The sequence below is a fragment of the Diadema antillarum genome, unplaced genomic scaffold (assembly GCF_040938485.1).
Source record: "Diadema antillarum isolate AM-2024a unplaced genomic scaffold, OU_Dant_1.0 seq00002849_RagTag, whole genome shotgun sequence".
Taxonomy (NCBI): domain Eukaryota; kingdom Metazoa; phylum Echinodermata; class Echinoidea; order Diadematoida; family Diadematidae; genus Diadema; species Diadema antillarum.
Window position 1 is genome coordinate 1 of NW_027273445.1, and position 12982 is coordinate 12982.

A 12982-nucleotide genomic window follows, 5' to 3' on the forward strand; every position below is an offset into this window, starting at 1 on the left:
CCTGTGACAGGAATTGAATTGCAAGAAATGCTTTCATTGTACTATTTGGCAATTTATCTATCAGTTTGCATGGGTTTGTGCGTTTTAGCAGAATATGTGACCTTGGCACGCTGTCGACCGAGTCGGACGTGCGAACGTGGCACATAAAAAGTTAATCTGAACCACAAACCACTTTATCAGGACTTGTTCTGGCTGAACCACTTCCTTTAATCCTCATCACTGCTTTAAAAAGAAATAGCTGAATCCTTCAAATTACATGGATGTAATTTCTTTTCTAGAAGGGTTATTTTTCATCCAATCTCAGATAGATTCTGTTGATTGCATAGTCTGAATATTTGCTGTTGGGCAGTAAGACATTGTGCTGGCAGTTATATGAAGTGCCCTTAGCTTCCACTCATACATGCACCTCAGTGCAAATGTGGAGTTACCTTCCCCACATGCTGTCCATATGCTCATTCAGTGTGTATTTGAGTATATGTAATGTGTGTGTGGACTCGTACTTGTGACAGACGGAAATAGAAAGAGATGATCGAAAAACGAAAATGAAAACATTAAATGTGTTGTCACTCAGTTGCATGCATTGCATGTATACATGATGTAATAAAAACATATACATTTGTATAAGTTAAAGGACAAGTTCACCTTCATAGACATGTGGGTTGAGTAAATGCAGCAATATTAGTAGAACACATCAGCGAAAGTTTGGGGAAAATCCGACAATCCGTTCACAAGTTATGAATTTTTGAAGTTTCTGCTCAGTCATGGCTGGATGAAAAGACTACTATAGCTGGTGATGTCACATGTGTACAACGATGTAAAGAAAGAATAAAGAAAATTCAACATATTTCCATTTTTCTTGCATAACAAAAGAGCACTCAACTTCTCTCTTTCAGAAGGCAGGGGGAATAATATTACCCTTAACATATGTCAGTAACAAGTCGAAGGAATGTGCACTTTATTCAAAAAGAAAAGTTTTTTGAAATTCTCTTTTTATTTTCCTTATATCGTTGTACGCATGTGACATCATACACTGTAGTAGTCTTCTCATCCAGCAGTGACTGGGCAGATACTTTAAAAATTCATAACTTTTGAATACCGGTGGTAGATTGTCCGATTTTCCTTGAACTTTCACTGATGTGTTCTACTAATATTGCTGCATTCTCTCAATCCCTTATGTATATGAAGGTGGACTTGTCCTTTAAATAAGAGTGCTGCGTATGTCTCAGCATTGGCAGGATCATAGGCATTGTGACTTAATATGAACTGTGAACTCTGCAAAGGGTTATTTTATGGATCAAATGAATGAAGGTTTGTACCAGTGATGCATTTGCTCAAACAATATGAGACTGCTTAGTCATTTTTGTCTTCGTTTTGTTTCTGAATGTATTGTAGCGCGTGTGTGGGTATCATTTGGTTGAATATCTGTGCATACTTTGTCCACATACTGGGTGTCATGTGGGGTGTTTATGCAGGGGCCAATACCAACCACCGCTTAATCTAAGCTCTGCTTCAATGGGAGAAAAGCTTTAATATATTGTACATATTAGGCACTCTGAGGTTTGTAGTCTGTAGTGTGTGTAGTGAGCATCCAAGTATAATTGATACACTGTGTATTATTTCAAAAATGACTGCACTGAAATGACTGCTGCAATCTGTGAAGAATGAAAGCTATTACATGAAGTACCAAATGGAGGACACACAGAGTCCAGAATAATATATTGTGATATAGGAATTAGCAAGTTACATGATATGTGTGCTTTATGAACCACTTGTTTAGCAGTTGGTCATGCTTTGTGCTAAGACTTGCTAAAGTAAGGTTGCAAATTTAGGCAAAACTTGATATTCTAACTTCTTTATGGTCATGCAGGAAATGGAAATGATTTTCTTTTTTCAATTGTTACAATTACAGGTTCAATAACCTACCAGTATATCTTTTAGCTGTTTGGGAGTAACACAATTCATATCATATTACAGCAGTTATTATTGTAGAAGTAGTGTTGTACATTGACTTGTATGAAAGGAAAATCTGGGCTGTGGAAATTTCTTAGTAACATTCAAAAAATGTTAATATTTATCAGTTTGTATAATATCAGATTTCCCCAGTACAAGTAATAAGCTGAATAAATGTCATATTATTCAAAGCTTACATCAAATCCCACATAGTCATTTCTGTGAGAGAAACCTTTACTTTACCAATGTAGAGACTACATTTCAGTACGTTTGTATATGGATGTGTGTGTGTGTGTGTGTGTGTGTGTGTGTGTGTGTGTGTGTGTGTGTGTGTGTGTGTGTGTGTTGGCCGAGAGATGGCGAAACAACATACAAGTGTTCAGGTATGACAAAAATTTAGGGAAATTGACTTGGTCACATACATATTTCAGTTTTAGTGTAATCTAACACAAAATTGCGAAATCAGAACACATCCGATTACCGAGATATGATGCCCCCTTCCAGTGGAAATGTTTAGAATTTTGTTGGCAAAACAATGTAAGTGGCGATACACGCTTGCCCCTTCTAAACACTCATCAGTCAAGAACTTAGCAAAACAACATAATAAATCTACATGCAATATTTTGTTTTGCCATATAAATGTTTGCACAGTATTATGGTGCGCGATCATTTGCTGCATGCAGAACCACGCATTCAATGACGTGGGACATGTATGCGCACTATTCATCAAGACTTGCATTGTTTTGCCGTAACAATAGCTTGGGTTCATGTGGTAAAACAACGTAATATGTTTTGATTTATACAAGTCATTCCATAAATAGGAGTCTTGAATCAATTTGCATTCAATACATTTTTTTTTTTAATGCTGTTGGTCCTTTTAAGATAAGATATGAAGTATTAAACAAAAACAAAACAGCTGTATGTTTGCAAAACTTTAAACTCGAGAGCTTGCATGTAGATGTGTTGTTTTGCCATCTCACAGCTGGGGTGTGTGTGTGTGTGTGTGTGTGTGTGTGTGTGTGAGTGACTGCCAGCAAGATATAATGTGAAACGATTGCACAAGATGAAAAATATACAAGAGTACATGTATTCTAATAATCACTCTTGACAATTTTTTTTCCCAAAAACACTTTGTACACATTCCAAATGTACATTTTATTTCCTACAAACTGAAGTTTTAAAAGCCTTGTGCCACTGTATCACAGAAACCTGCAAACTAACAAGTGTGATATCATATGAAACATAACAGAAGACAATCAAACCAAGACAACACTAATTACATGATTGGAATGGGCTGAGCAAAAATGGCAAGACCTAAGCCAATACATACACAGGGAGATTTACTTGCATTGTCCCACAAACAGGTAATTACTTTACATTACTATTCAAAGATTTAGAAAAATGTAAATGAACAAAGATCTTTACTATGGAGAAAACTGGTTATTGCAGTTGTACAACCAAGTTTGTTTGTTTGCTTTTTCTGTCTCAATGTATCGGTAGGTTTGGAAAATCCTATTTCTTGTATCTCAAGTCCACATTTGACAAGGCTCAAAGAAATACAATGTACCAGAATATCACTTCATCTATCTGTGTACTATATACTTAGTATCATACACTTGTACAGCTGTACTATAATACTGTTGTTAAATTCGTGCCTCAGTGTCTTCCTGTGCAAAAGAGAGAGCTGAAGTATCTGAACACCATCACCTCACTGCATCCTTACAGACCAGAGTTTTTTCTACTCAAAATGTTGACTACATGGACACTGCAGTTAATAGAAACTAAACATAAATCAAAGACCTGGTAGTATGGGGAAACATAAAGCTAGGAATGGCGCCCGTCGGCAACGTGTCAGCAAATATGTGCATTGAAGCATAAATATGCTTATCGGTATTCTTGAATCTTAAATATCCGAGCCGGGCCAGCCTTCCCATTACATGGTATCCCCACTGTACTGGGTCTTCATAAAGCAGGGCCTGCTCAGGGGGAAGTCAGTGTTTCTATGTCATAAACTGACAAGAAGCACACCATTTCACATGGATGGTGCACCCTCCAGCTTGTAAAATGTACCTACATGAAGACAACTGGAGCAGCACACAAAGACTTCTCGTTCAAAGACACCACACATTGTTCGGCCTGTTGTTAACGATCAGTTAATTTTTTTCATGTGGAGTAAGCATATAAAATACTCTGCACATGGACAAATGTGACAAAATGTTTCACATTCCACCTGATCATGTTTACTAAATCACTAACATTGTGCTGACAAACCATATTTTGGGTTTTATATCTGAAAGCATATTTATTACTGCACATACAAGAGGAGCTGTAAGAATTCTGCAATGTACAGAGAGATAATTTTCCTCACATAAAGAAAACAAGAATTTTCAGTGGCACCTGAATGACAAACTCCATAATATGTAAAACAGTGTTTTAACTTTTGCAATGTTCTTAAGTCATACAACTAATAGTATGATTAGACATATATCTGGTGGTACCGTATCAGATTTTTTTTTTCATTATTTTTTCCTACAAAATTTGTACCAAAAAAATTATTCTTCAAAGTGCATGTTTTCTTGAATTTTTTTTGCAAGTATTCACAATGTGTATAGACTATATACAGTGGAATAGAAAAAGTGAATACATTTCAGTATATACAGCTCATTGTTAACAAGGAAGTGGCCTTTCCTTGCTGTACACAGACTAAACTAAAACAGAAATATCAAGCTTTCAATAGCAAAAAGCAGGAAAAAGAGACAGGATGTGAGGGAAGAATGGAGAGAGAGATACTGCAGAATGTGCAAGAAAGGAAGCAAACAGGTATGTTAAAAGGTAGTGACAGAAATGACTGAGAAGCAAGCATTTTACATCAATTAAGTTTTCATATGATTTCAAGATGAAGAGATCAAATAAAAAGTCAATGAATCTCACATGTATGTGTGTCTACTATATATACATGTAACTTTCTTTTTTGTTGTTGTTGTTGAGGAGTAACAAAATCCAGGGGGAAAAAATCATGATCCACGACATGGACTTAAAGCGGGACATCATGTCACAAATTACGATACCTACATACAAATATTCAAGGTGACATGCTCTAAAATCATAAAGTACATGGTGTGAAAGAAGACATGCACATCTCATTGACATGTCCCTTTTTATGTTAATGCAAGTGTCAGATGTAAGGATAAAAGGCATTATAATAATTGGTACCTGAACTGTTATCAGAATTCTTCTCTTTTTAGCAACATTTTTGTTGTACATGATGGGCACTTTGCTGTCAAAAAAAAAGAAAAAAAGAGTAATGAAACAAATTTAGGTGAATTCTCTAGACACTGGTATTTTGGGGCGAGTCCTTGGTCACTGGTGGGAATAGCATTAGACTGCTAAGAGCAGTGTTCTACCATGCAAAGACCATGAACAGTAACATGGTACATCTTCATCTGAACCAAAGACGCTTAACTAATAAGACAGGAAAGTGCGCGCTAATCCTGTACAAAACAAATGGACAGCGCGCGGTCCTCAAGCGTATTATGCGCATCAACTGAGACGCGCTGCCTTGACGCTTGATAAAAAGCAGCACTTGCAGCGGCTTCAGGGACAGCGCATCTCAGGTGATGTGTGTCTTTGCCTGAGACGCGCTGTCTTTGAAGATTTTGTTGTTGTTTATCAAGCGTTTTGATTGTGAGATCATGTTGTTGCCAAATTTTTACCTCCACGAAATAATCCTTATTACTCTAAAATCTCGTTCTTCAAAATAATCCCCTTCATCGGAAAAAAGCTACGGCTATAATTTTTAATCTTTTTAAGATAATAAAAATACCACTACCTTTGGAAATAAATGTTTCTAGGTGTACTGAGTTTGTACTTAGCTCTCTTTTGTATCGTCATGTAGGGTAGCCATTTTGTGTCCATTTTTATCACGCGCCTTCGTATCTTGTTATCTATTATCTTTGATCTGAACGCTCACTATACAGCTGTATTTATCACAATTTTAAAAAAGACACACACACAATCTGTGGTTTTTTTTTTTGTTCTGGTCTAAACTAAATCTGTCATGATTTACCCAAGACATGATATTGGTTACACAAACCACTGACTGTTTAAATGACCATTTAAATAGCCATTTAAATGGCCATTCAAGACCATTTGCATGGTCTTGCATGCCTTCCTTTTCTTTGAATTACTGGGTAGGACAAAGAATCAAAGCATGCAGTCTGTTCTGCGGCTTGATTTACAAAGAAAATCACCATTTGGTAGTGCTTCTGATTTTACCATAATTTTGTTTTTCATGTTCAAATGTTTTACAATTCAATTACAAGGCATTGTGCGTCAAAGAATAAACACTTGTACTGTATAAGCTGTTATTTTCGCGAGGGTTTAATTTTTGTGAATCACAGATGGATCACGTATTTAACAACACGAGAATATGTCTAAGGCGCTTGGGTAATAGTGCATTAATGTTAGCGTTGGTGTCAATTCGTGAAAACAATACCTCGCGAAAATGTCTATGATCTCCTCATTCGCGAAAATATCTGTAGCGAAAATAACAGCTTATACAGTATGTCAACGTTGAATGACTGCCATTTAAACTTTTGACACCAGGTTGAATACAGCATGTGCAGAGCAGTATACAGTGTACTATGATAAATGTTGTCACAAGCAAGTATACAAAGTCATCCACCATGCCTAAATTGCAAACACAATTCAAATACACTTCTGCATCTTTAAAGACACTTTGAATCCAGTGCAGTATTCACTGCTTTGGTGATAAAAAGGAAAATTATTTGTAACCCAGAACAAGAATCATCAGGACATACAACAGGGACCAATATCGATGACACACCACCTGGATTGCTTAATGCTATAGTCTTCCTTTCATAGATAAACAAGAGAAGTATGCCAACCAGGACTTTCAGCAGCATGAATTAAATCAGCAAGTCACAAATAATGTACAGAACACACGTATACTCATTGCAAATTCCAGTCACCCTACAGCCAACTACTTTTCCACTGGTTCCTATGGATACTACTAAATACTTTGTTTTCGCCACTTACAATAATTCCATGCAGTATACGGCAAATGCATACACAAGCATGCATGGAATTATTTTCTCATGCATTGCAAATTGCCGAGTGGTAATATACATGTCTTTTATTTTCCTGCCCAGTTACTACATTTCTGGCATTTCCAGCACTTTTTCTTTGTTATAGACAAACAAATATTTGGGAGTTTTGTGTGTATATTGCCTGTAAACTGAACTCATACAAAGACATGCCAATACTAAGAAAATGTAGTTGGATCTGCAGCTAACAAGCAGAATCAAACTGGACTGATAATAAACAAGGAAAAGTAGAAATTACGCGGTGCGTAACATATGTCCCCGCCGGAAGTAGCATTTTGTAACAAAATGTGCAATATAGGTAAAAAATCAAGGTCAAAGGTCAAAGAAGTCAAAGGTCAAAATTCTGTGTAGAAGTTTTGAAGCCCTCACCTAGTGCCATCACATAAAGCAAATGGAATCGAAATCGGGTTAGAAATGGCGAAGGAGTAGCATTTTGTAGCAAATGTACAATATAGGTAAAAAATCAAGGTCAAAGGTCAAAGAAGACAAAGGTCAAAATCTGTGTAGAAGTTTTGAAGCCCTCACCTAGTGCCTATCACATAAAGCAAACGGAATCGAAATCGGGTTAGAAATGGCGAAGGAGTAGCATTCTGTAGCAAAATGCACAATATAGGTCAAAAATCAAGGTCAAAGGTCAAAGAAGTCAAAGGTCAAAATTCTGTGTAGAAGTTTTGAAGCCCTCACCTAGTGCCATCACATAAAGCAAACGGAATCGAAATCGGGTTAGAAATGGCGAAGGAGTAGCATTTTGTAGCAAAATGTACAATATAGGTCAAAGGTCAAGGTCAAAGGTCACGACTGAAATTCTGTGTAGAAGTTTCAAAGCTCCCATGTAGTGCTATCATATAAAGCAAACAGAATCAAAATTGGCTCATAAATGACAGAGAAGTAGCAAATTGAAGATTTTGATCACACACGGACGCACACACGGACACACGGACGGACGGACGGACAGACGGACGGACGGACACACGGACACACACACGTACGGAGCCCGTTTCATAGTCCCCTGCTCGAACTCGTTCGGCGGGGACAAAAAACCACACAGTAAAGTTGCACCTAATTGACCAGAAGTCCAATTCACAATAGAAATAAGAATGTACTGTACCTTACCTAACTTGGAAAAAAAAATGCACTTATATATAACAGTGTCAGATGTTGTTCAGTATGTCACAAAATGTGAAATAGATTTCTGTATTACACACTTTAAATTCAAATCAACTCAAATTCAAGTGAAAACATGCAGACTCAAAACTACAGACACACAGTATCATTTCCTCATGTTTAACTGAGAGTGCTTCTGGTTGTCTTATATTTCAAAGGATTCATCTTGTCAGATTCTGCTCACCCGTTCCCCGACCCTTGTTGATTAGCATCTCCTCGGTGTAGCCGGACATGTCCAGTTGTCTTGGGAATGAAAAGTGAGTGTTGACCTTCTCCTTCATCATGGTGACCATGTTGAAGGTGTAGCGCATGGTGTTGAAGGACAGGATCTTGGGTAATGTCTTGAAGCAGGCCCTGAGCATAGAGTCACATAGCAGCACATAAGAACATGTTTGTGAATACACCAAGACAGTACTCTCCTAGGTCTACTAAAGCTAGCATGACACTTACATGTATTATACTGTCATTCTACTTCAGTGAAATGTAGCTCCCTCTCTATAGCTATGATTCTGAGAGGCAAATGTGTTTGTTTCATACCCATTCACTTATAGGTCAACAATTACAGAAAGGCCTCTATGAGAGTGGCAAGATAGAGTTGCTCTCTTTGTAGACATGGAAGTGCAGGTCAAATGATTATATTTTCATCTGTATCCATTATAAAGAAATAATGTTACGCCTTCATTCTGTTGTTTATTCACAGAAATTTACACTGGGTGTTCTTCAAGTAAAGGATCCTGTGTGATATTGAGCAGCAACTGACAGACAGAAAAATCTCATGGGGATTGTGCAAACATCACACGAGTATTGTTAGATCACTGTTCAGGGCTTCACACTCACCTCTTCTCAGCTCTGACTTTCTTCCCGCACTGGAGCATGTGTACATGTTGTCACCTTCTAGTGTATCCTTGACCGTCACCTCATCCAGGGATTCCTGATGGTAGAGTGTGTAGAATGAATAGTGGAGCATTAACCCTCTAGGCACAACTACATAAGAATACTATGAACACCTTAAACAATGAACTTTGCCAATAGTATGGACATAGTTTTTGGAAGTGTAACAAATGAAAGGAATGTCCATGTATTCCTGGGTTAAACATGTCAATATCAGAACAAAAAGTTCATTCTACGGTAGTTGCAATGTTTCCTCTTCCTTTATTGCAAGCAAGAAATTGATTAAAAGTTTGTGATTTCGTCGCTCACATACATGAGCAGCATCATACAAGGCAAGTGCCAAAATGTGTCTCGCCCATTCGCGTAGAAGAAATTAATGCTTTTCTAAATCCCAGAATTTCATTGACCCCCCACCTATGACCTTTTGACCTTGTGGCGACCTTCAACTCCCCAAGGGACATTTACCAGCCAAGTTTGGTCACAAATGGACATAGGGATCAAAAGTTATGAGCCATAATGGAAATGCGCCATAAAATCTCAACATTGGGCCCTAAAAGTTTGTTGACCCCTGTCTGTGACCTTTGACCTTGTGATGAACTTCATCTCCCCAAGGGACACCTACCATCAGTTTGGTCACAAATAGACATATGGATCAAAAGTTTTGAGCCATAATCAAAACGCGCCGTAACAACTTAACATTGCGCCCTAAAAGTTCGTTGACCCCTGTCCGTGACCTTTGACCTCGTGGTGACCTTCAAATTCCCAAGGGACATCTACCATCCAAGTTTGGTCACAAACGGACATATACATCAAAAGTTATGAGCCATAATTGAAACACGCCGTAAAAACTTAACATTGGGCCCTAAAGTTCATTGACCCCTGCCTGTGACCTTTGACCTTGAGGTGACCTTCATGTATGGTAAATTGTGTAACTTTGTATAACCACTCTTCCCTCCAAGTTTAATTGAAATTAAAGTCCTCAGTAGAGAGATATTCAAGTTTTTGTAGCATACGGACGGACGACCGACGGACTGACAGACGCCGCAGGCGATCTCTTAGTCTCCCCGCACCTCTGGTGGGCTCGACAACAAATCAGTTGAAGTAGCCGATGAGTGCAAGACATTGTCAAGATGACGAGCCATAAATTTCCAATTTCAATATGTTCTTTTATCACCACTTTATCCCCTAAAGCAATGATCAAAGAATATTCAAAAAAATTTTTCCAATAGATATCTCACAATCTAAATAGTACTGGCAGAAGCAGACTCATTACATGAGGGCTGCTGAATCCCTGGCACACAACCTTTTTATACAGCACACAAATAGATACAGACTTTGTACACAAACAGCCCACTCTACAGACAATGCTGACGTGTCCATTGCAACAGAATGGAGTCTGCTGTCCTCACACTTACATAAAGATTCTTCATGTCGGCGACCTGACATCTGACTGTGAAGAACTCTTCCGTCGTCTGGCTTACATGAGGGCAGTCCTGAGTGGAAACAAGGAGTCAGGTATTACAGTAGCCATAAAACAATTGAGAGACATCCAACAGGCTGCCATTGTTTACAACAGTATAGTAGTCTTGGAGAGAACATCAAGCTGTTCTTGGTGCGATGAAAATTCTTTCATGTACAAGATTATTACAGGACAGACCATTTTGCTGAAACACAAAAATTGCAAACAAACCTTAAAGGAATCTCTCCTCTAAAATTTGAGAGGTGTGAGAGCATGTCCTAAGAACTCTAGAGAAAATTCTATCCCATCACAAAAAATGTCCAAAACTGTGAAATATTAATTCTAATGAATCAGCACGGACTAGTGCGTACTGCAATAGTAGCCAGATCTGAAATAGTAGCCACACGTAGACCATCGGTGTGTGCACATTTCCTTCGTTCGCCTCCATCTGCACACAGATATATCGAATACTGTCTATCAGTATCGCCTCATCGAGCCATATTATGCATCCGCACGAGTAGATGCTGCCGCAGCTGCCTGGTCAGTGGCCCGGCACAGCAGCACCAACCTAACTGCATACATGGACATTTGCGTGCGTTTGCATGTTTTGAGAGTATTGTAGTACACTGATCGTACAGAAAATTATCAAACTACGCAATCGAATGCAGTCGATAACGCCAAACAACTACTCTTAGATCAAGGCGCATGTAATTTTTTGGCATTTTAGAGATTGCTCTATGTCTCTTTATATATTGCTATATCTCAGTATGAGAGTAATGTTGCACTCTTATATTTGATAGGGATATTACCAGTACAATAACCTACAATGTCAGAAACTAAATTTCTGTGTACAGATACACTTAAATGCTAGAAAATTTTCCTGACAAGTAATAGGTTTGCTGGCAGCTTGTTAGATAGAGCAGTGAGAAATGCGCTCAAACCATATTCCACGTAATGTAATTGGTAGAAATGGGTCAACAGGACAGCTCCATACCATGTCACCAGAGAAATATAGCGACAAAGTTGAATAAACCAGCCTGTTGTTAAAGAAGTACTAGCACTCATTTGATGAAAACAAATATTCACTGATAAGGACAGGTTTTCACAAAAACCTTCATTCAAAATAGTGGCAATTTTCTCTGAAGGAATTAACAAATGTTGACATGAACAAACACCTGAAAATACATGCAAGAAGGCATACATACACTCATTTTTTTTTTTTTAATAGTAAAATGTCATGGAGGAAAAAAAAAATCCATACATCCTGGTGAAAGTGATTACTTACAAGTGACACCACGTTATTAGTAAGCTCTCCCTTGAACAAAGTGCTGACTGTTTCTTTCTGCAAAAGAAAATAATTATGAACAACACAAGAATAAATGAGAAATATTTGTTTCCAAACATAACATGAATGACATATTTGCATTAACATAAACTGGGAATATTTACATGCACCTCTGTTGACAAAATAGTATACATGACTCAATTGACAGAGTCCCCAGTATCATAAATTATGGATTACAGGAAAAAAAGGACTCAAGGATAGATGTGTGAAGATCTACAATGATCACAACATGGATGTGACTATCAATGATCCATCACCTACAGCCTACCAGTACATTTTTCTAAACATGCAATGTGATCCAAATATTGATTGAAGTAAGTCTCAATCTATGACAGCACCCACTCTTACATCTGAAGTTTGAAACTCCCAGTTTCACTTTAGTAGGAAGTGGTCATGCTATTGTTGACTTGCTTAGAGCTAAATAAATACATGACATCATATAGCAAAGGAGATCATAAACTGATTTTTTTTTCCATCACAGCAACATAATTCTGATATTAATGCAGATAAGAGGTGCAGTACCTGGGGTATATCATTATTCCCCTTTACTGTAACTGCATTTGTTTATCTACCAGTAATAATTATGTCATGTCTTATTGTTCTTGAAACTGATGTTTAGTATCTATGACGATATTGTTGGATTTGATGTTTCTTTCTAGACCCATAGACAAACAGTCGTATGCAACAGGCCTGCAGAGAATTGGAATAAAACTGTCTCCATCCCATAATATAAAATGTTTCTTGTCATACAATTTGCAGAAATGAAATGAATACATAAAATTGACAATAATACATACACTTTATATGTACATACTATGTCCTTTCAAGGGGCTAGTTTGGAGAAGAAAAAAAAGACCATGCCTTTTATCACTGCATAGTAAACACTACCAGTAAACTGGCTACTTAACTCACCAGCTTGGGAGTAATCTCCTCCATCTTGCTGATGAGGTCCGTGAAGAACTCTGTCATGTCCTTCTGTTCGGCCGTGTTAAGAGGTTGCTTGTCCATGGTGTAGACACGGCAAAAGCTGCGGGGGTTGTAGGCTTT

General features: G+C 37.8%; 1 protein-coding gene across 1 annotated transcript; it reads right to left on the reverse strand.

Moving 5' to 3' along the window:
* Positions 1 to 8437: 8437 nt before the first annotated feature.
* Positions 8438 to 12971, reverse strand: LOC139715124 (ubiquitin carboxyl-terminal hydrolase 34-like). Its single transcript, XM_071626737.1, has 5 exons — positions 12848 to 12971; positions 11876 to 11932; positions 10547 to 10624; positions 9078 to 9171; positions 8438 to 8594 (listed from the first exon to the last, which is right to left on the reverse strand). The coding sequence occupies exons 1-5, from the start codon at positions 12941 to 12943 to the stop codon at positions 8521 to 8523; spliced, it is 399 nt and encodes a 132-aa protein (XP_071482838.1). The 5' UTR covers positions 12944 to 12971; the 3' UTR covers positions 8438 to 8520.
* Positions 12972 to 12982: the final 11 nt, after the last annotated feature.

Excerpts from the sequence above, each read along its gene's own strand:
- LOC139715124 (XM_071626737.1), bottom strand. The coding sequence starts at position 12,943 with ATGGACAAGCAACCTCTTAACACGGCCGAACAGAAGGACATGACAGAG. Across the intron at positions 11,933-12,847 it reads AGGAGATTACTCCCAAGCTG|AAAGAAACAGTCAGCACTTT; the intron begins GTGAGTTAAGTA and ends TTTCTTTTGCAG. Across the intron at positions 9,172-10,546 it reads CCGACATGAAGAATCTTTAT|GAATCCCTGGATGAGGTGAC; the intron begins GTAAGTGTGAGG and ends CTCTACCATCAG.